At 37.9% G+C, this 24,257-nt stretch overlaps 1 protein-coding gene across 4 annotated transcripts in view; it reads left to right on the plus strand.

Annotated features, from left to right (window-relative positions):
- Positions 1-24,257, plus strand: part of CTNND2 (catenin delta 2) — a 639,809-nt gene that overhangs the window by 475,923 nt on the left and 139,629 nt on the right. For all 4 annotated transcript variants that reach the window (XM_059470378.1, XM_059470386.1, XM_059470397.1 and 1 more), the window contains exons 10-11: positions 1,069-1,201; positions 21,665-21,878. In XM_059470378.1, coding sequence (XP_059326361.1) covers positions 1,069-1,201; positions 21,665-21,878 — 347 coding nt within the window. The remainder of the gene's footprint in view (positions 1-1,068; positions 1,202-21,664; positions 21,879-24,257) is intronic.

Genomic DNA, 24,257 nt, shown 5'->3' on the forward strand with positions numbered 1-24,257 from the left:
CTTGGCCTCAGTGCAGAAAAATTTTTATAATTTAGGAAGGATACTGTGATCAGTATTATATTTAGCCAAATATTATAGCTGAAGTCTGCAACAGGTCTGCCAGGGTTTTTTTGGCAATGAGGTCCCAGATGATCACAGTAACTGCAACAGAGAACTTTTTTGTAAGTTACCTCTTTTTCCGAGTTTCCCTAATTTCCCTTTTTTAGCTTAAAAATGTATCACTAGATGGAAAATGGTCAAAATATTTCTATGTCACAAAAAAAAAAACCTCTTGGGGAAAAGGCATATAATAACTAAATATATCATGTAGACAGTCTGTGTGTATGTCTGGTTTTAGGGACATGAAGTCCAAAGCTATTTCCATGAATGATTTTACCTGTAAACCTAGAGTGGAAAAATTCACTTGAAGTGACAGATTGAATTTAAGTTCAGGTCTGGAAGCTTCATAATACAGACTGGGGCTTGTTCTGCATACTTGAATTCAGTTCTTTTACGTGATGCTAATGGTGTTTCCTGTTTTGTATGACTAAAGTAAAGTGCAAAGACTTGAGTGCTCAAGTAGGGCCAGAAACGTGTAAGAGTTTTACATTGACTGTGTCTGAAAAACAAACCCAAACAGAAGACAAAATTGGTCATTGCTTTCTGTATAAGATAACAATTGGTATTGCATAGAGACAGCAATAAGTAAAAAGGACTTTTTTGCAGATTAGCATTTCATAGCAAACCATTTGTGGTGATATGAGCATGCATTTTCTTTCTTTTAGTACATTAAGATTTCATATAGCCTTTTTATTTAGAAAACTTAATCAGTTAGAGAACTAATTCCACAGTTACTTCTTCTGATACTTCTGATAAACAAAGTGATACTTTGTTTAATTCTTTTTCCAGAGGAGTACAGCTTAAAATGACAAATAGCTTCAAATTTTATTTTAATGTTTGCTTTGACAATGATGGAGGCAAAAAAGATTTTATTTAGACATTTCTGTCGTCTTTGTTGACCTAACTGTTGGCACATTTATCCACTAATAGCAGATTTTTTGATTTCTTTTTGTATTTGCTTTTGCACAGAGAGTTTGGATGGCGGGATCCAGAGCTTCCAGAAGTTATACAGATGTTACAGCATCAGTTTCCCTCAGTACAGTCAAATGCTGCAGCCTACTTACAACACCTCTGTTTCGGAGACAATAAAATAAAAGCAGAGGTAAGATTTATAAACCCTTTTCCCAGCAGTATTGCTGTCTGCTATTTATCATCAACAATTATTTATATGTGCTTTAAAAAGCTTAAAAGAGACATCATGGATATATGCCTGGCTTTCTTTTCTTACTAAAGCTTTCACTTAAGTAATTTGTTACTGTTACAAAATGAAAAACATGCATAAAATACTGTTGTAACTTATTGTTTTATTTTCTTTGGAATAGTTTGATTGATTGCATACCATTTAAACACTGTATCATAGTTGTTCAGTAATCAGCTAGTGGTGTAGTCTTGATCTCTCTGAAACATATGGGCATTTCCTTAGGGTTCTCTGAGAGCCATCTAGACACTAAATACAAACACAGAATAATAAAATTAAGCAATAAATTTCTAAATCAAAGCATCCTTTAATGCATAATTGTGTGAATAGGTTTAATTTGGCTGTATTTGCAGCTTGAACGGTGCTCATTTGTCTGTGATCTTGGAATTCAGTGCAGATTGTATCTAAAATGTAATTCAGACATCAGCATACATCTTGTTCTGTACCTGTAGCTGACAGGTACTTCTTTCTTGTTTGTTCCCTGTGGTTAATGGGACCAGCACAGCTTTTGGCACAAGTTAAACAGAAGCTCTGAGGGATCTGACAAACACACAGCAGTCAATTAAAATTGAATGAGTGAAGCCGTTACCAGCCCCAGCTGCTTCCCCTGGCCCTCTCAGAGACACTGCTAATCAGGGACATGTGGTGTGCACATAAATCTGTGCCTCTACTGGCACCTTTTAGCCTGGCATGTAAAGGGAAACTGAGATCAAGATCTGCTACTGCCTGTTTGTCAGAACTGTGCAGTGATGCTGACTTGCCAGTGCTTCATCTTCCTCACCCTTAGCAAACCCACTCTATGGATCCATCCCACTATAGAACCTTCCCTTGCAGGCTTTTTCATGCTCAGGAAATTCCTTAGTGGGTAAGCATGTAGTATGATGGTGTTGGCAGGACTGCACTGGTTGCAAACATCACCTCAAACATCTTAGATATAGTAATAAAAATATTTGCATGAATGTAAAGTGAAGAATGTTTGTGCACTGGAGAAGAGAACTCTGGTACAGGTATCACTGAAGATTTTAACTGCATGCTCTCTGTGTACTTGACTCTCATCCTTATTCAAAAATAAGTTCTTCAGTAAAAGAACTGATAAATCTCTGAGAAAAGAAGTGAAATTATTAGAGCACTTTAGTCATTGCACAATTATTAGAGCACTTTAGTCATTGCACAATCTCTGCTGGCTCCTGTTAGCCATAGATTGAGACTCCTCAAGTAGCTGTCCCATTTGAGGGAGGCAGATGGTGTAATTTCTGTTGCTAACCATTTAGGAAAAAAGGGGTCTGATCACTGTTGATCTCACCCATCCCAGCAGCCTTTGGACATCATCCCTCGTAAGCTTCAGGCTCATGAGCTGGGAGGGTGAAGGTTGGTAAATACAAGCACTAGGCAGCATTCAGAGCTTCTTCTGTGAGAAAGGATAACAGAAAAAACAAGGATTCCCCCATTTCATTTGTTATTATTCAGGACTTTTATATACCCCTCACTATGTAATAATGCAAACTGCTATGTAAACAAACCAAAGTAACTGTCTTAAAACAGTTTGTCTAAGAATATGCTTTCAAACTTCTGGTACTTTGGACTTTTGTAAGATGACAAAATAAGGGGATGTATTGTAATACTTTCCTAATGCTTTGTGGAGCTTTTCAGTCTAAAGCACCCAACATTATCAAACTATTTTATCCCTCTCTGTGTCTATCTATGTACCCACCTCTGTTGTTTAATATCAAGTCCTGTTGTGTTTAGGTCATGCCTCGCAGAGCACTTGAAACAGTTTCTGTGTTTGCTTGTTGGGATCAGGGTCTACCCAAATGGCTCAGAAGTGTGCCTAGTGCCTGCTCGACCTTCCACTGAGTCAGTTTCTCAAGGAGCCTTTTTTGTGAGAGTTCAAAATCCTGTTGATAAGGAGATATCACAACAGATATCTCAGGTTCTTCATAGGTGTATACCTAGCCAGAGGAGCTTGAGCAGTCCTGTCAAACCTGCCCAGGACAACTCCTGTGATAACTGTTAAGGATGTATCTGAATTATGAGTTGAATTATAAATAATACACCTAAATAATACACACTGATACCAAAATTCTCTTTTCTGCAAAGTATTTGTGTTGTAGTTATGCATCATGGCCAGTCCTCCTCTGTGTGAAAACGACCACATTTTATATTGAATTCCTTCTAGCAGCATTCCAGTCCTACTGCACATGGTTGCAAGGAATCTTGCCAGCCCTGACACAAGGAAAAAAGTACCAGGATACAGTATATTTTCCTTACAATCTCTTACTGAGATTACAGAGCAAAAAAAATTCCAAAACTTTCTTTTAAAGCAGAGAAAAATGCTCTTTGATGAAATACCTAGCTTTAATATAGCAAAGGACTTGGCTAAAGATAAGAAACTCTCTTGGTGGTCTTTCAAATCCTAGAGAAAGGACAAACATAAATATGTGTAAGTAAAGAATAGCTGCTGCTATTTTGTGTACCTGACAGCCACTGAGGAAAAGGCAAATGAATTCACAAAATAAGTTTTTAAGTGTTAATCTTTAATGTACACTTGATCATGCATGAACAGAAAGAATAATATTATACAACAACTTAGTTTGTTTACCTGGTTGTATTGAATTTGAAATGTAATGCAATTGTTAAAGTTTTAACTCTGGAGTTACCTGAAAAAAATTTCTCTTACCTTTGTCACTTCTGAGCATCGAATTCTCACACTGCAATTAATGGCTATTTCATCCAGAGTTTCTGGAAATAACTGTTCTGAAATACCTCTTTTTTTATTATTCTTTTAAACATGATTTAGACTCTATCACCTATCCAAAAAGATGATTAATGATGTTTCCTCTGAACGTGACCATTGTTTCAGTCTTGTTTTTTGTATAGTGGCAGACTTGTCCTACTCTCATAAATTAGTGGGATATGTATAAAATTTCTCCTCATGTACTTGGTAGGACAAAGGCCTATCTTCTATTCCTTTTGTGGAAGAGTGTCACCTAAAATCTAGAATCTATTTCTATTAGAAATAGATAATAGCAGCTATGACTATATGCATTTCTGAGATTCCTAGTATCTTTTATGGTTTTACCATTATGTTTTTATCTTCTAAAATATTTCAATTTCTGTGGCTGAAGTGTGGAACACTACCCCTTGCTTCTTCTGAACCCTCCCCTCAAGTAAAGAAGTGGAAATGCTCTCCACAGAAAACATCTGAGAAGATGCTCGGTCAAAAATGTTGGATGCACGACTAGGGAAACTAGAGCTATTTTTCCTTTCCTGACCATGTTCTTTATAGTAGGTGTTATTTCTAGAGCACATTGATCACAGATGTGCTTATGAATTTGGTGATGTCACTGGAAATGTGCTTTTATTGCTGCATCAACATAAATGTCCCACCCAGTCTTACATAGCAATGAGGTCTGCAAATCCCTTTCTCTATCCTTAAGTACTTCAAAAAAAGTTGGTAACTGTTTATGTGGAGATGTCCCAGGCTGATTGCTAAGGTTATCAGAAGTAATTTTCTTTCTCACAGAGTAAGAAAGAGTGGAGTGAATTAGGAGTGGAGCTTCTGGAGTGAATTAGGTTCTGTATTTCTATTTTTCCCTTGTCAGCCCTGATCACAGCAGAACAGCAATAGGCAAGTGCAATAAACACTGGCCATTGATAAATATGGTGGTGTTACTTCTTGCAGGTGCTGCCACTTCTATGCTGCTCAGAACCATTCAGTGCAAGTCTTTATTTCAAAGTACAGCTGTAACTGCTGCTCTAATCTGAAAGTTTTTCACAAATGCTACTCCTGAGTCTCCTTGAGTCTTGCTGACTGCAAGGCAGGTGCTATACATGTTCTCAGTAGTGCTTCTCATTCTGTGCCTTCATTTTTATTCCATGTGCTGGGTGTTTATGTGGTGCAGCAGATATTAGAATGGAGTTGAAGAAATTGGATTGTTTTTGCTATTGTTTGATAGATAGATTTTTCATCTTCCTTTGAGTAGTGACCAATCATCTCTGAAGGTCTCACATAAGTAGAAGGGGACAAAGGGAGGCAGAAGTCATAATATAAAGATTATAAAAATTGCCAGGCAGCCTATTTCAGTTAGGCATAATAATTCCAAAATTGACAGTCTCAGAATACTTCAGTAAATTCTTCTATAAATGAAACACTGGTAACAGTGAAGAATGTAGCTTAAAGGCAAAAGGGAAGGAGGGAAGAAGTTTTGATCAGATATTTGAAAGCAAATGAAAAGCCTATCAGGCAGAAGAGCACAAGAAGACCCTTTCAGATGGCATTTTTCTCCTCAGGAGAGGCTCTTACACCAACAATGGTGAGATTGTGAGCAGGGCCAGAGTAGCTGCTCCTGGATGCCAAGAAGGAACAGACAGGGGATATAGGAAAGGAGAAGCATTTTAAAATACTCCAAGGAGAAAATTTCTTTAAAAGAGCACATTCTATTAAACACAGGGTTCATTCTTCCACAGCATTCTTTTCTTCCTATAATGACATTTTCCTCCTTTGCATGAGGTCACCATATAAAAGGATTGAATTGTGCAGTTTCACACGCCAACACCATTTTGCCCTCATGGAAAATGGCAGCCTGCCATCAGCTGCAGAGGTGTAACAGTTCACTCAGGGGTTTTGGCACCAGTGATTCCCTTCCTCAAGCTAGGAAATTAATTTTTGCCAGCAAAGTCACAACACTTGAGATTCTTGTCTCAGGAAAATAATTCAAAGATGCCAAACAAAAGAACAGCAACTGCTGAACTGTCCTGCCTGAAGCCTTCCCTTGCATCCTTAATTAATACTGCTGAATTGGACAGTGTCCTCATTATCTTGGAGGGCATTTCCATAAACTCCCTTCAGAAGCAAAGTATCAGTCCAGACACTATAACATGGAATTGTAAAAACTAAGTGACCGCACGTTGAAAGCATCTCTTTTCCCAACTCGTTGAAGCCCATCATTCACAGTCATTTTGTCATTAAACTAAAGGTATTTCTACATCTTCTTCCGTGAGTCCTTTAGACTGTGCCCAGCACCCTTCCAACACAGTACCCTGCTTGTTCACGTGTCAGGCAGTGGACATAAACTCCATTAGCCCCTCATTCATCTTCTTTATAATACACACAGTTGCAGTGTCGTAGTGACTTCGATGCTGCCCATTGCAACATAGATTCCTGATGATCAAGGATACTCACATACCTGTTTCTAGCATGGTTTTCTCCCAGGGAATACTTGCATTTACTATGGGGTGATGGAGAAAAAGTTGCTTTTAGACATGCTGACTGACAGAAATCTTCATAGTATTTGAAAGATCCAGAAGAGTGATTAGAAGTGCTCACATCATCCTCAGAGGGTATCTTGATTTGAATTCTAGTGTTCTGCAAGATTCCCCTCTGTTTCCATAAGGATATCAGAGAAAACAGATTATCTTACCATGCTGCAGGCTTGGGGAAGAGAGTTACTGGAAAAGCTGGAATGCTGCCCAGCAGGAAAGGATCTCCACCTGGTGCTGGTCAACAGCCAGCTGAACATGAGCCAGCTGTGCCCAGGAGGCCAAGAAGGTCAGTGGCATCCTGGCTGGTACCAGCAGGGCAGTGATTGTCCCCCTGCACACAGCACTGGTGAGGCTGCACCTTGAGTACCAGTCCAGTTCTGGGCCTCTCACTTACCAGAAGGACGTCAAAGTGCCAAAGCATGTCCAGAGAAGGGCAGCAGGTGAAAGGGCTGGTTGTGTAGATGTGGCACTTAGAGGATATAGTTTGGTGGTGGACTTGGCAGTGCTGGGTTAATGCTTGGACTCGAAGATCTTAAAGGTCTTTTCTAACCCAAATGACTTGATGTTCTTTTTTCCCCCCTATGTGTTTGAATAAGAATTATAGTTCTGGATCCACTTTCCCATACATAGCCTTGCTCTTCTCCTTTTACTTCTAAAATGTCTTCAGTTAAAGGCTGGAATGTGGCTTGTGCACTGGTGATCCTGTCAGTTTTCCATTAAAGACGTTATGAGAACTCCTTTACTTTCTGCATACAAGAAGATATAGTATTTAATTTAATCTCACAGGTGATACTGTAAAGCACTGTAGTAATTGCAGAGAGACTCTACAGCATTTGTTGAGAGTGCATTTTAGTGCAGACAACACCTGTATACTTTCGGAGAAGTTTTACTTCCCTGTTTGGTCATAAACATTTTGTTAGTACTCTGATAAGTACCATAATTTTCATATATTAAAATAACTCTATGGGTAAAATCTCACAATTTGAGAAATACTTCCCTCAATGCCTTCACAAGGAATTTCCTATTGTAGTGATGATTTTTTATATTAAAAGGTGCTTGCCTGTACCTGATTACTAAAATGAACACTGAGATCTTCATGCTTTTGCTTACCTGTGTTTGGATTACTGCAGTGCAGTTTGGGTCTATGCCCACATTCCCCTGGGCAACTGTGTTCATCTCTGCAGGCAGACATCAAGCAATCCATTTTCAATACACTTTCTGTGGAGTTTTCACTGGTAGAAATTACTTAACTGAAGTAAAGCAGCACCCAGTGGCATACCCAGAAACAGTCTTTTAATTTTTCTTTTTATTTTTTATTTTCTAAAGCCTCATTGACAATTTTACAAGACTTGCCTTTTGGGTTCTTACTGATCTCTGGTTTGTTTTCTAAGAAGTCAATCAACAGTTGGTATATAGTTTTGCAGTAAAGGTTGGAAGATTTTATTGATTATTTAGTGTCAAATATTCAAAGACAAAATGCTGCTTGTTTTGGGTTTTTTATACTTTACTCTCAAAGCATTTTTGGAAATGATCCTTTGATTTGTCTTTTGTAAATTGTCTTAGTTTGCATTGTTGAAATAGTTTCTGCAGCAAGGCTTTCCACTCTTAGCATCTTGTTATTCAACGATATGATTTTACACTGAGAGAAAGTTAGGTGTAACTTCCATGCAGAGCCATCAACACCCCCAGGTAGTCTCACTCTTCACAGTAAGACAAGGAAGACAAGGCATGCAAATAGATATATGATTACTTCTTGTCCCACTGTGTTCAAGGTTTTTGTTCTTTAGAATGAGGAATGCCATTTTTCATTCTATCTCAAAATTTATTTCTATTTTAATATTAGTTTTTCAAAAAGCTGTTGAACTACTTAAAAAATGCATTTCAGCCAAGAGAGGCTGCACTGTTACAGTATTTCTGGTGTACTGCATATACCTTACAAGAGAAGTAACTTTGAGTGTCAAATAACTGACCTGCAATTACTAAATGACATTTGTTCGACTGGGTGGTTGATAATTACAAAACCAAACTGTGACAGGAATTATGAATTTGATCAATTTGAGTATCCATTGCTGTAGGTTTCTGTAGCACACGTATGGCTCAAATACTCCTATCATGCTGTGACATGAAAAAAAATCCCCACATATTTATATTTCATTAGCATCAGACAGAAAAGAGAAAGGGGTCAATGTGTGAGAGTATCACAAATAGCAAATATGTCAAGTAAAAGCTGTAGACATGAATGTACTTGAAATTAAAAGGGTTTATAGTGAAAGCATTTGATTAAGTTTCAAACCCATGGCCCATTTTTAGCTCTGTGTGACAATGGGCACTCTTGTAAATGGGGATGTTAATTTTTTATTATTATTACTATTTCCTTTAACTCTTCTTAAGGGTTCTAAGTTGGCAACAACCTGTCAATATCAACTCCTACATGGCTTCAGGATGAAAACATTTGTGAGGGCTGTTCCTCTGTTGTGTCTTGACCCCAACCAGCAGCTAAACCCCACGCAGCCGCTCGCTCACTTCCCCACAGTGGGATGGAGGAGTGAAAAAAGTGAAAAGTAAAAAAACTCAAGAGATGCAATAAAGACACTTTAATAAGGAGAGCAAAAGCCACATACACTAGGAAAGCAAATGAAGGAATTAATTTGTCACAGCAAAACAAAGAATTTCCTATTCCATCACTTTGCATGGGCAGGCACTTTGCCTGGCATCATACATCTTGTGGTATTCTTGCAGTCCCAGTAATTTGAAGTGGTCTAGAGGGGCTGAAGATATCTTTTCCCCTGTCCTATTGGAAGAGCTCTAAAGCACCTGGGACTGCTGAAAGATGAATCCACTTTTTGTTTGAAATAGAAATTATGTCCTTTTATTCTCATATGATCAAAATCCCATCACTTGGATACACTAACTATGGCTTGTCCCACCTTCTTACCTTCTTTCCACAGAAATTTTTTTAGAAAACTTAGTAGTAGAGTAGCCCCTGTTTTCTGCTACTTCTACATGGTTTTGATTTTCTTCTTTTTTTTTTATCCCATCTTTTACACTATGTAACCACTTGTGATCACTCTGCTCCCTTCCATTTTATCCATTCCAACAATCAGTAGCTTGAATTCTCTTTCTCTGTTAAGACAGGCAGATATAAATGGTTTGTCTCTACTGAGCAAAGCAATGATATCTGTGCTTCAAGCTCTTCTCTATTGACAGGTGTACGAGAGAGTTTATATGACAGCATTTCAGTATCTACAGTGCCAGTTTGAAGTGTCTCATATGTCTGCTCTGGATGTCCCTTTATGCCATCTCCATGATACCCTCTCTCCTGTTTCAGTTGTGCATAGAGTACAAGCCTGTGGCTGAAAATTTTTCTTCTTTAATATTAACTAGAACAGGTGAGGCAGAAATGGCTACATTGGTCTTGACACAATAGTCTATGTTAACACTGTTAAGACCACCTAAATATGAGTGGTCTTAATTACAATGCTAATAAAAACCCAGTTTCAGTCACTTTACATAAGCTATTGTAATTATGTTTCTCGGTCTACAGACCAACACTGCGTTACTAAATAATACTTATGAAAGTATATCACTCTGTTTTTTTCTTGCTAATATATTGTCTTAATTTTGCTAGTAACTTCCAGATAAAATGATAAAGTGGTAGACCTTTTCACTTTTTCACAGGAAAAAAGTGTAAAAGTGTACTTTCTATCTGGCATTTAAATCTTACACTGCAGTCTTGTTTTCAAAAGCAATTCTGAATGCATTTCTGTGTTTCTTTTTGCCATCTTACTTACACAGTACCATTTTATTATAGTTCTGTTTTCTGATGAGAGATGATATTTCTCTTTTCATCTCTGTCTTGTGCACAGTCTTTACACTGATTGAGACTGAGTATTAATGACTGTCACTGAGTGCTGTGCTGTGTCCCCATAATATGTGCTTTCTGTAGCACTAAAGTGTCATTTCACACTCTGGGATCCCTCTGTGATCATTAAACCAATGTTATTCTTGATTTCATCATCGAGATACTGTGCCTGAATTATAATACTGATTTACTGTGTACCTGGCATATATTTCACTCGACTTAAGGAAAATGTTCCATTTGTTCAATAAATGAATTAATGACAAGCCCCACAGGAGTAACATTTTTTATAAAGGGGAAAGGCAGATTTAGGATGTTAAGTTGGGATGTTAACTGAACATTGCACAGCAAAGTAGTGGGAGATTGCTGGGGCCAGTTCTTGTCTTGTAATCCTCTGCTCTGCTAAGGATCTTGATAAATGCTTTGGGTTTATGGCAAGAATTATTTCTGTTGGAAAAAAGCTTTAGTCCTGTAAAGTGACATGATTTTAAAAAGAAGTAACTATGAGTGTATTATTTCATAAATGTAATGGAACATCTAGTTGTGGTTGGGGTTTTTTGAGTTAATGCTGGGTAAGCAAAAATTAGATATTTTTCTTGCCTTACTGTTTTCAGTTGTTTTGTAACATCTCATCTTGAAAAGAGATTGAATCAAGCAAATTTGCAAGGTGACTTAAAACATTATTTTATGAAATTGTGGGCTTAATATTGAGAACATATGTTAGTGATTTCATCTCAACACTGCTTTACACTGCTTTTGTGTTCCTCCTCTCCCACTGCCCAGTTATTCCCTCTCCAGGGACTAACCAAAAGGACAGTATTTTTCCCACTCTTCCAAGAAGTTTATCTCTAAGGTTTTTCTGATAGTAATAGTCAGCAACAATTTTTTAGAGTGAAAGTGAGCCAAAATTTTATATATATTTAGGTAATAGTACTAGTTCACAAATGCCTGTGTTTTATTTGGATAATTGCAACTTTGCTCTTGGTGCTCTGCTGTTAATTCGCTACAGTGGAAGCTGGTAGCAGCTGTTCACAAACATCTTTGGGATGCAGAATTTGACCTTTGTTCTGCTGCTGTTTAGGATCTTGATTCTGGTCTTCTTGCAGGCTGAAGGGAGAGTCTGGACAAGAACCTGTCTAGACTCTCTATTTATCTGGGTTTAGCATCCATTCCTTCAGTCTGCCTCACTGGAGATGGGAGTACTGGGTAAAGGTTTCTATCTTTTTCATCTCTGGGCAGCCAGAATAAGCACCTAGAAAAGAATTTCAGTCAATGAATTTGATAAGGAAAAAAATTCAGATGTGAATATCTGGTGAAAATGCTTTTCATGCAGTTAGAAGAGGAAAAAAAAGCAGTATAATGTGTGCAAGATGAATGCCTTTGTGCTTCTTTTGTGATATGCAGCAGACACAGAAAGAGCATTGCACTGTACTGTTCCTCTCTCCACTGTCTGAGGAAAGCATGTCATAGTTGTATCAAAACATTTGCAAAATCTTTATATTTTGTGTTTGAAAATATTCGGTGGTAGGGAAAGAATGGTAATTCGCTGAAAGACAGTGTCATTTGGCATAGGTAGTGTGACATTTTGAATGGGTAATAAATATATTTGCAGCTTTTTCAAGCTATATAGTGGATTTCTTTCTATTCATAACTCTCCTGCCAATTGCTTCTCTGATTTATTAGACTGATGTGTGAATGCAGAGGATCACTTTCCTATTGTAGAGCATATTTTTTATTACTGTTATCATCCAGCAAGCCATGGTAAGACTTTGCACACTATATATAGAAATAAAATAACCTAGACTAATATCAGTATCTGTAATTTGGTGCTTTCTCAACATATCTCTACTAAAAAGGTTGACAGCAAAATGATTTCAATAAGGAAAATCATAGTCCTGATAAAAAGGACCTGCCAAATGAAACTTTTAAGGTAAAGACCATCAGTTGATCTTCAAAATGTGTTGAAAAATACCAAGAGATGTCTGTTATTTAGCTACTGAGAGTGGTGGCAGCAGAAGGCACAGGTTTGTAGAGACATAAGAGAACCTAAGGCTCTAAAACAGAAATGCCCACCTTGAATCCAGTACATATATTCTTTTTTAAAAAATATTTATATATATATATATATATATATATTAAGTTTTGCATATGGATCTGTGGGTAATACTAAGTGTATTAGCTGTGAGGCAGGTGTTTACTTGTGCTGACTTTTACTTAATTTATAAAACTCATGTAAATGGGGAAATTGAGGAAAAATTCTGCTTTCTGCTTCACTGAAATTCTTAAACTGCAGGTCTTAGCCTGCCTTTGTGAACTTAGACAAAAATTAAAATTTTATGTGCCTGGGCTTCTGTTAGCAAAACTTCCTACCAAAGAGGGATGTTGTTAGAATGCGTTCATTAGCTCTTGAGGGAGTAGCTTGCTCCCAAAATACTTCAGGACAGAAAATTCTCATGTGACACAGAGACTCTTTGAAGGATAATACCTCATTTCTCAGAAGAGAGCACCTCACATTCAAATCACTGTATAGAATGTCTTGTGAGCAGAGGTCATCAGATGTGATGTTCAACATAATAAAATGTAAATGTATTTTTAATCTGAGAAGAGGCCTTTTGTTTATTCTGTGAGGCAAACTCAGGTAGCTACAGCAAGCATCAATAGAAAGGAACTTCTTGAATTTCCAATTACAGCTGAAATGTCAGATAGAGTTGTTTTGTTGTTCGGGCTTAAATGATTGGGAAAAAAAATTCTTTGATCTTGTTTGTGTTCACATTGACTAAATCCCATTTATTATACCCTTAACTGAATAGAGTGAACTACAGCTTCAAAAATTTTCATATGTCACTGAGGTGATGTCCTTTGTTGCTGTTAAAATATTTGAAGTGATGTACAGCTATCTATAAAAAACTTACTTTTGCTTTACATTTAAAAAAATTGAATTTTCTTTATTTTGTTAAGCTTCACTAGATAGCTGGTTATAGGAATACCAGGATGTTTTTAGTTTAAATATATATGTCAGTTCTTTTCACCAATAATAAATGTAAACCTTCTTTCTCAAATAGATAATTCATCATTTTTAAATACCAGAAAGAATGATCCAAACCATTGGTGTTAATCATAATTTTTCATTTAATGTCAGGCAGCTCTAAATCTGTTGATTGGTTGAGTAATGCCAATGGCTTTGCATCCTAAATTAATATTGCTGTTGCACTATCTGTGAAGTGCACACTGCTGAACCTTCTTTGGCATTCTGCACTTTTTGAAAAACAAAGACCCTGAATCAATATCAAGTAGTTGCAATACCTGCTGAGGGCTTTGGCATGTGTGGATTTTATCATATTTATGTGTGCTCCTCAGTTTATAATGTAGGTCAATGCCAATCTGTTAATTTTAGGAGATACTGCTTTTAACAGTGGGACTGCAAATTGCTTTTCTGATGCCTTCTCAGTCAGACAAGCACTAAAGGTCAGCTCTGTGCTTGCAGTTAGAAGTGTTATTTGGAAGATCCCACTAGCCCTTCATGATTAGAGTAGCATACTTGTGTTGTCCTTCAAATGTAATGTTTTTTGAAAGTATTAAAGTGCTTTACAATTATAGGTAACTCAGGCCTACCCAGGGTTTTTTTTTTGTAAAATCTCAAATCACATGAAAACTTTGATTTATGATAGGTATAGCCTTCCTACCAAGCATGAAAAACAAAATGTGTCACAGAGCAGAATACATTAAGGCTTACTGACTGAGAAAGCAACAGATTTATTCATACCTTCTCAGGGCAATTTTAGAACATGATTTTGGGTCTCCTCCTGTTCAGAAAATAGTTTTGACCCTCTGTCAACCCCAGGCATAGATCCCAAGATCTAAAGAGGTCACTTAAGAGACACAGGGAAAAAAACAATCTGTACTCAGTAACAAAAATAAGATACCAACTCCCGAAAAAAAAGCTCCTGAGTATTGATCCCATGCTTTGCATCCTCACGTCACTCAACCTTTCCACCAAACACCCACCTGGTTTCTATAGACACAGAAAAAGAGATCCCCATCCTTCTCCACACAGTGCAGTTTAACACAGAGGGAACAATTCTTGTTTCATTTTAAGCAGAATATTGTATATATACTGGTAGTTGAATTTATTTACATTATGCCTGTTCACAGCTTTATGTTACCTTTGTATCTGATCTAAAAAGTCCTAGTGGGAAAGCCATTCTTAAATGGGACCTACATCCAAACCCTGATTTAGATCACCTAAACAAATTAGACTTTGGAGTTAATGCAGCAATTTGCATAACATTCTGCTTTATTTTCAGCTAAAATTGCTCAGCACTTTTTTAAACCTGTAGCAAATTACTTCACTAATGAGGCAAAATTACCCTGTGATGTTACAGGTGAATTTGTCTGTAATAAATCTCATGTGCATTTGCAATGTACAGATTTTGCATTGTCTACCTGCTGTTCCATAGGCACATCAGAAGAAATAATGGAGAGGACTTAAAGTTTGAACCAGTATATTTGTCTTAAGGGATGTGCTGCACTAAATATTATTCCCATATTTTGTTTTTAAGAGTTGTTTTCTCCCTTCCACATCCATTTGAAGTTCTAGGAGTCAGGCCTCTGAAACTAGCTAGCAGTGGGGCTGCTTGTCTTCCAAACCCTTCTCCAAAAAAATAGTGTGGTTCTTACCCTCTTAGATGGAAGTCATTTTAGTAATGTAAACAAGACAAAGATAAATAACTTAGAGAAATTGTAACTGCAGTAAAATCATGAAGAAATAGAATCATTTCATGGATATTGTGGATAAACAGCCAGTGAAGTCAGGTTGCTGTGCAGCCGTCTTGGCCTTGGCTGCAGTGCCCTGGTGCTTGTGGCCAAACCAGTCAGCTCACACAGTGAGCCTGAGAAGAACAGGGTGCCTGTAGTCAAAGAGTGTCTCACTACACAGCCTGCTACCATTTAAATATTCTTGGGAATTTGGTTTGGCTCTTGTAGCTTCTCCTTCCAGCACTGGTGGAACAGAGTTGCTCAAAATCCATTCATACATGAAGTAGTAGCACTTGCCCTGCTGGTTGGAAAACCAGTATCTAAAAACATTAAAGCCAGTTCTTACTAATTGTTTCCAGAAGCAGACTTAAACTGAATTGTCCTTTTAATTTGGTGTTTATTGCATACATAACATCACCAGTGCTAGCAGGCAGTTATTTTCTAGTTCTGTTCTATATGTAACAGAGTAGCATTAAAAACAATTCCATGTGTTTAAATATGTGTATTTTGATATATTAAAACATGCTTTCTTGATAGCAGAAATGTCACAGAATAAGTGGCAGTTGATGTGGTGTGTTATGTCAAACTGGCAATTAATATCTATGATATGTAGAAAGAATTAATTGTTACTAGATTTCCTTCACCTCCTCTGGATGAAGAGTTACTCAATAGTGATTATTAGGAAAAATGTAGAAAGTAAGCATCTAACCGTGAATTAATCTTTGAATTAGGAATGTGGAGCTGTTAATAGTGGAACACTTAATGTCTTACTGGGAAGAGGAGATTGTGTTATTTTAGCAGCACACTTCATCATTCTGTCAGTCTAACAGGTTGTTTTTTTTTTTACCTATTCCTCTTTCTCTTCTGTTTCCATTATATTTTACTTTGTTAGGCAGGGTACTCAAAATGAAATGCAGAAAAGGATGTTTCAGTTATACCTACTGGCAAAATTTGAACAATATCTCAGATACCCACTTGCTGACTATAAATAGAAGAGGACGGCTGTTTTGGTTTCTGTCACAGAAGTATTTTTAGGCTGTTTTGGAATACTTCATTATCTAACAGTCTTTGGCTAAACTGTTTAAAACTTGAAGCTTCACTTTTCTTTCTTTTTGTATCTCTAGCTCTAATTTTTGTAGCATTCCAAGGGATTCCAATTGCAAGAGGCAATTTCCATTATGTAGTGATTGAAAGAAAGGGTTTTGCTTCTTTTCTTTGCTGCTGGGAGGAATCGAATAATTTTCACTCCACATATTTCAAAGAATATATTTCAAAATTGGGTTCAAAACCTTAGTGAGAGTCAAAACAGATAATATCTATTTGTTTTAACTTTGCTTCTGCTGTTGCAATAGCCAGGTTCCAGGGCCAGATTTCTCATAGCTTGATATGAAGAGAGGTCACTCACCTACATTTTGTTCACCCTGGTCTCACCGGCATCTATCCTTGAGAACCACAGTGTCTCTGATAGCTCTTTCCCACATCTCCTGTTCACCTCAGCTATTCCAGCTGAAGGTTCACTAGTGTTATGCCATTGTTAGCAATTAGGATTAATAAGAAGGTAAAACAAGGTGCAGTGATCAAATGAGGAGTGTGACCAGACACACATGGTGAAGCACAACTTATTTACAGGTGACCAATCCCTTTCATTGTGCCCTTTTTCTATTTCCTCATGTTGTTCTTCCCCCATGCATTTGGAATGACTCCCTTTTTCTATCTTTGCCCTTCTGCTAAACATCCTGTGAGTCTGGCACGTTGCCACAATCCCATCAGCAAGCTCTTTACCTTTCCATTCCTTCCTCCCTTTACCAATTAACAAAGCTCAGGCTGAACCTCCCCAAGCCTTGGAGTGGTTCCTTCAGCAGCCCATTGAGCAGTGACCTCCCAGACCTGGTGTTTGGCATTGTCCCTTGCTCTGCAGGGTTTGTGTACATCAGTGTGGTTTATTACTTTTCCCATCTCATTTCTGTTTATACACTGGACAGCCACTGAGCAGATGCCCTCACAAAACAGGTGCCTCTACATTCCAAGTATCTACATACCCTTCACATCCTGCATTTCATTTCCTTCCACACATTTAGACAATCTGTTGTATTGAATTGGGAAAGCAGGCTATCAAGAATTCATATGCTAAAATCTTACAGTAATCAAGCATACATATATATATATATATATGTATATAGATATAGTTTCAGACATATTGTTGATGTCTTATTGACTTGTTTTTATCCTCACATATGCTTCAGGCTGGTCATGTGTAACTCCTGGTAGATTGAGTGTCTAACAGTCCACTCTTGGGATGAACACCACTGAGTCAAAGATAAACCTTGAAACAGATAAATTAATTTCTTATAGGCTCTTGGCAAGGGGTATAGAAGCTGTCCTTACTAAGAACATAATTGACATCTTCACTGCCTCCAGTAGCAGCCTGAACCCCTTCTTGAATCTAAGTTTTATTTTCATAGTGTGGATGCAAATACATGTTCTCAGATGTAATGTAAAAAAACTTCGTATTATGCCAGAGAAGACTGTCATCAAGCTGACATGAGTGCACTTTTGTCAATCTGTGTACTGGAGAGTCTGGCACCTATTCCTGTCCTGTCTGCCTGTGTTTTGGCATCAATGAGCCTGGTCAAGTGCTTGTGGCCAGCAAGTAGACAGTGACATTAACAGCAAAGAGCCAACTTTAAATGAAAGTTTGAAAATATCCTGGTTAAAGGAAACACAATTCCTCAGATGAAAGAAGAAAGATGCATTCTTCCATGGAAATAGTTTTTTTCCCAAAATTTATGTAATCTCTGTTCTTTCCGTTTTCACTTTGATTGGCATAGATTCCTAATCACAGCTCTGTATTTAACAGCTCTCTAACAGTGTCTTCCTAAGACATCTACAAAATATTTTCAGTGAGAAAAAGGAAGGAAAATAACTTTCAGAAATTACTGGTATATCCCTGGATTAAGAGAGTTCTGAGAAAGAACACAGAACAGATTCACCTAGCCTTGTTAATATTGTTAATCCTTCTCCTCTGATCCTCTTTTTTATTTTTGAGAAAAGATGGTGTAAAAAGAGAACAATGCATTTGGGACATGGGTAGATGCAACTGGGCATACTCAGTTGCTGGGGAGTTGAAGGTCATTCTTTTGGGATCAGAAATGGCTACCTTAGGGCTGCTCTGTGTGAGAGTAGAGTTGGTCCTCTGTATCTCCTGACAAATTGGTACTCCACTGTTCGTTTTTATGGGTTAAGCAGACTCTGACATATTCTATTTTCTTTTCCTCCTAGATGTAACAAGGCAGCAGCCACTGATGTCAGTAAATATTGTATTAAGAAATGTTTTCTTCATCTTAAGTTAGGAAAGAGACAGAGGTATCAAATTGGGATTTGGGATTTGATGCCCCATTGGTGCAAATTGCTGCTTATCCATCCATCCATCCATCCATCCATCCATCCATCCATCCATCCATCCATCCATCCATCCATCCAGGCATTTTTGGCATAGACATTTGGCAGTAGCACTGCTGAATTCACTGGAGCTGTGACTAACTTAGCTGAGATCTGCCCCAGGAGACGAGGTCAGAATTGTCCTCCTGGCTATGGCTCTTAGCTCCCTTAAGGACTTGAACAAATAATTTCATTTCCTTTGTGTGTTGCCTCTATCTCAATACATTTAAATAGATCCTGCTAACATCCATCACAATCTCACAATTTGTCAGGCTTACTTAAACTGCTGGAGAGTATAGTTCTAAACATCTATATAGATATTTGATAGAAGCATGAAGATGGGGTGAATAAAGTCCTGTTGTAAAAAAAACAAAACAGCCAAAGCAAGAGAGGAATCCAGATAAAGAACAGCATCAGAAACTGGGCTCCTAGTTGTGAACAATCAGCTCCATCTCTCCCTGCATGACACAGTTACTCTGCCAAATACCTGAGCTTGGAAATTCATGGAAAGTTTGTAAAATAAATCTTCTATTTCCTGGGTAAGAATAGGTTCTTTCTTCAGTAAAATTCAAGAAATTTTGTCAAGTTATGTAAAGCGTTATGTAACAACTGTTTCATTTCTGTTGTGTTACCCTTTTTTTCTGACAGAAATGCATTTTAGATTAATATTTAATGTCTTTGCTTTTAAGAAGCTGTCTTTGAATCACTTTAGTCTGCTGCTGGCTTCAGGTTCCTGGGAGAGGAGGAGCTGCATGAGCTGAACACTAGTGTGCTGTCAGCTACCATAACTGGAAAGGGAAGGTGCAGCTCAGGAATAGTCTCAGTGTTGCAGAACCACACATTTCCCTTTAGAAATGAGCAGAAGATAGCAAAGCCTATCACCTGAGAGCACCCACAGGATAAACTGCTGGGGAGCATGAGATGCCACTTGATTATGTGCAAGGGGAAGAGTGGGAAAAACAGCATAGGCACAGAGTCCTTCTGAATGGAGACAGAGCCCTCTGAGTCTTTAGCTGAATTGTAGCACACAAAATGATTTTTCTACAAATTGATACTTTTTCATTCTTACTCCTTTTTTTTTTAGCAGCAAAGCAATTAAAATATTCATTCAACATATTGTGGTTTAAAAATATAATTCACAAAGATCAGCAGGCATGTTTTCATTCTGTCGTTCCTGATATTACTCATCACACCAGGCAACTCATATATTTTTTAACTGTATTCTTTCTTCTATGAGATCTTGTTTCTTTTCCAAGGTTGAAGTGTGAAGCTCTGTGGTTGATTCACCTTTTGTAGAACTGATGCATAAATTTTTGTTCCTAGTCTTTTTAGTAAATGTCATCCATTTTGTCATGTAGGTGGCTCTTCATGTAGCATGCTTGGTTTTTAAAATCTGGTTAGTAGGGGAAGCAAATGTATTTTTATATGAAGGTTAAATGGTAATGGATTGTGAAGCCAAGCAAACAAAACAAAACAAGCAAGATTCACCCCATGTCTCTCCCAGATTAACTTGGTCAATTTTTTTCTGGCTCAGAAATGAGCTAATTATTTAATTGCAAGTCATCCTGTTCACATGGAAAATATTTGACTAGTGATATAATTTGCATCACCTTTTCTCTTTGACCTGCTTTTCTCATTTCTAAACTGAAAGAGGTCATGTTTTCTCTAAGCAGCAGAAGCATAAAGTCTCAAAAAGATTGGTGAATTTTTCTGCCTGAAATTGATATATTTTACCAATGTCCATTCATATCTCTTCATGCATCATGTAGTGCCAGCTGCTGCAGTCTTTGAGGTGACCTGCATGTTGCTCAGAAAGTTGCACATTAGTACTGATATAATGCCTATTTAAAGAAAAATATCCTAGTTTATCTTTAAACACTATCACTTTGGCATTTAGACCAAAGCTGTGTGGTAACTGTATAGACATTACTTTTAAGCTTGATCTCCTAATAGATTTTATTGTATTTTAACTGTTTCCTTCTTCCGAGACTTCCCCCAGCAGAGCCCCAAGAACACACATCCATGCAAACACTGCTTCACAAATATTTCAAATTAATTTTTGTTGTCCTAAATGTAAAATGGCCAGCTGAAATGCCTGGGTTGTTTTGGGTCTTAGCCAACAACACATACGGGGAAATTTCTTGGCCTTTTCAGAGTTGTCTGTGTAATCTGCTTGAAGCTAAAGCATTGTACTCTTCAGATGTTAGTTACGAACCTGTGTGGTTTCTTAAAATTAGATCCAAAAATCATTACTCTTTGAGTGCCACAGAACAATAAAGTATTTGTTTGAAATGGTTTCATATTAAATTGTGCTTAGTATTCCTGACCTTCTTGATAATTTGTCTCAAATATTTTTTAGATATGTTTTTTTTAGAATTATTTTTATATGAAATATCACATTAGAAATTTATTTGTAGGCACCTTGGGTACACATAAGACTTCTGTTCCTGCATCACTTAAGGGTCTCCCTCAATATTGTTAGAACAAGCTTACCACAATTTATTTCATATCCTTATCTTTACGTTTCTGGTGGTTCCTCCTTTTCCTTTCATCATTGCTCATCCCAGTTTAATTGATATAATGTCCTTACTGAGACTACAGTAGTTGTTCCCATTCCCAGTAATAAAAAAATGTAAAGGCAGGACGCCTAAAAACTGTATGATGTTAAGTGCTTTATTTTGTTTGCTGTATCCTTGTGGTTTTTTCCCTAGCTTGTGATGTGTTACACTCTGAAGGAGATGATGTTTCTCTAGCACAGAAGAAACTCTTGCCAAGGCAAACCTTGACGAACTGTGAGAAACCTTGATGAGGCAACACTTGACTAATTTTGGCTGCTTTTACAGAAGTTCTGGTTTGTCAGTGTACAGTTTTGTTGCCACTGAAACAATAATACCAGGAATCAAGGCAGTGAAATGTAGCAGCTCTGTGGTGTTACCAGCACACCTTTACTGCCCTGCAGCCTGCCTAAAACACAGCTTCATTACATTGGACAGCATTTATTGGTAGTGGTGTTCATTGCCTAACTGTGTGATTATCACTTTGGCCCGTTTCAGATAAGAAGACAAGGCGGAATACAATTACTGGTGGACCTATTGGACCATCGGATGACAGAAGTCCACCGTAGTGCCTGTGGAGCTTTGAGAAACTTGGTATATGGGAAAGCAAACGATGACAACAAAATAGCTCTGAAAAACTGTGGTGGTATCCCAGCATTAGTACGGTTACTCCGCAAGACTACGGATTTGGAAATCAGAGAACTGGTCACAGGTTTGAATTTTTCAATATTTTTTGTTCAAACTCTCTGTCATTCTTGCAAGCACAGTTCTGTGCCACATACCACTTGCTCCATCAGTAACCATTTCATGGCCATCCTATTTGCCATAACAAAAAGCTTTCAAGCCCTTTGGATTTATGTATGCAGTTTACAGATGTAGGTATGGTTTATGCCGGTCGTTGCTGGTTCACTTTGTTCTTGGTTGTCTGTGAGTGCTCTTGTGGGAGATGTACTCCACACATGGATATGTTCTGGTGGGAATCCTCTGCTCTCCCTCCTGTCTTGTGTAGGGCTGGCCAGGCAAGAGCCATATTTTACTGAATTGACTTAGAAACTGTTACTCATTGCTTTTATATCCTATGTAGTGATGTTGTGAGAAGGAGGATTCGTTCAGGGATTTTCTGCCTTTCTTGGGGCTCTTACCAGAAAGTGGAAAACTGTGTTGGAGAGGTGTGGACATCACCTTCTGAAGCCTTTTCTCTGATATTTGGTACCATGCTATGTGATGTGTTGCACACAGAGCATGCAGGTAGTGGTAGTTTATTTCTTTTCTTTATGTAGGAAGATCTGGTCTTTTAAGATTGTGTGGATTTTTTCCTTTCTGAAATTCAAGGGAGGGGTGGTAGTGTTCAGGAATACAGGAATGCTGTCAAACGGGACTGATATGAAATGTTTGGAGTTTTTTTTTTTCACCTTGCCCTTAAGCTAGTGTATCTAATATGCAAAAAGAAGTGAGAGAGAGGGTTTTTTTTTATTTCTCACTTTGTGATTTCATTCTATTTGGTGAATATTTAACACTATAAATCAAAAATATATTTATTATCCTGTTTCCAGTTTTCAATTGTATTTTCATTATGACTTTCCTACTAAAATATGTAAGAAAATTTGTCATTTCTGTCACAAATCATCAGAGTACATGTTATCATCTATGTTTGTGCAGAAATTACTTAGCCTTGTACATCAGGCCTCATTTAGGATACAGCTGATAAGATTATCATCCTTTGGTTGGGTCCAGGTTTCTTCCTTGAGGGTGTTTGAATAATCTGCATGGTATTTATTAAATGTAGATTTTTTATATTTAATTTTGTTTCTTAGTTGCAACAGTTATCACCTCCTACTTGTTAGTCAGGATTAATGGGGCAGAGATACAGGTTACATGAGCTCAAATTGTGCCTCCTGTGGAGTGACAGAATTACTGACAGATCTAATAAAGTGTAACCACTTCTTCATATTCAGCATACTTGTTTGTCTCTTGGTTATGTTGTCAGTGTCCTGGCTCCAGGGAACATCCTGCCTATTTATTCTGAGTAGTAAGTGACAAACTGCTAATACACCTCAGCAGTCACCGTGGCACTTCCCATGCCATCTGTGGATGGAACACACAACGTCATTAGGTCATTTAAAAAATATATACTGGGCTACAGTTTACATTGGTTCCATTGCACAGTATGCTGTTAAATATTCCCAAGAAAGGATGTTTCTTTTCTAGTATGCCCTCAAAGTGTTATTACCAAGAGGAGTAGGCACTGACCATTAGTGGTGGGCAGTAACCTGCCTTTGTACAGGTAGATGCAGCTCCCAGGGATGGTGAGCATCAGGAGTGCTGGATGTGTACGAAAGGGGAGAAGACCAAGATGGTGACCCTGAGGAATGGAATCAAAGTCAGTGGTATTTCAAGATTTTATTCCTGAGCCTATTTTTCTGTTGGAGTTTTCTGTTTGTTTTTAATAGCCATTACATCCCAGAAGGCCACTGCTTGCCCTGGCACACAGTGCCATGTTTTCTGAAAGGCAGATGTTTTGTGCCTCTCAGAATGCAGATCACTGGCCCTGGCTTTCAAAATGCAGATGTGTTTGTGGTAGTGCTCTGCAAAGCCTCCTTCCAAAGCAAGGCTCATAGCTGCAGCTCTCACCTTGCATCTCTTAGGAAACAGGCTAAAGTCGTCCATCTGATTCAGTTCTCCTTTCCTTTTTATTTTGGCAAAATTTTGTAGTGTGACAGCTGAATTCCCTCTTTCTGTCCTTTCTGGGGAATGAAAGGTAGCTCCTGCTGCAGCTCCCTTGGTAATGAAAAGATTTGACTTGGTGGCAGGCTTAAGGAAAAATAAAAAGTTCCTCATGCTTTCCATCAGCCTTCCTGAGCTGAGGTGGCAGGAAGCTAATTATTTCAGTAGGGGCTCCACAGCCTGGAGGAGATTCAGAGAAAATAATAACAAATGTCTGTTTTGGGAGTAAACATAATACCTTGAGCCTTTCCATCTCATGTTCATTGTGCATCCTGTCTGTATAAAGGCTGCTCTTGTTCGTTACTTTTAGGGAGGACACGAAGTTCATGCCTTAGGAATTCATAGAGGCTCTGACATGGCTGTCCCT

This window comes from Ammospiza nelsoni, chromosome 1 (assembly GCF_027579445.1).
Source record: "Ammospiza nelsoni isolate bAmmNel1 chromosome 1, bAmmNel1.pri, whole genome shotgun sequence".
Taxonomy (NCBI): domain Eukaryota; kingdom Metazoa; phylum Chordata; class Aves; order Passeriformes; family Passerellidae; genus Ammospiza; species Ammospiza nelsoni.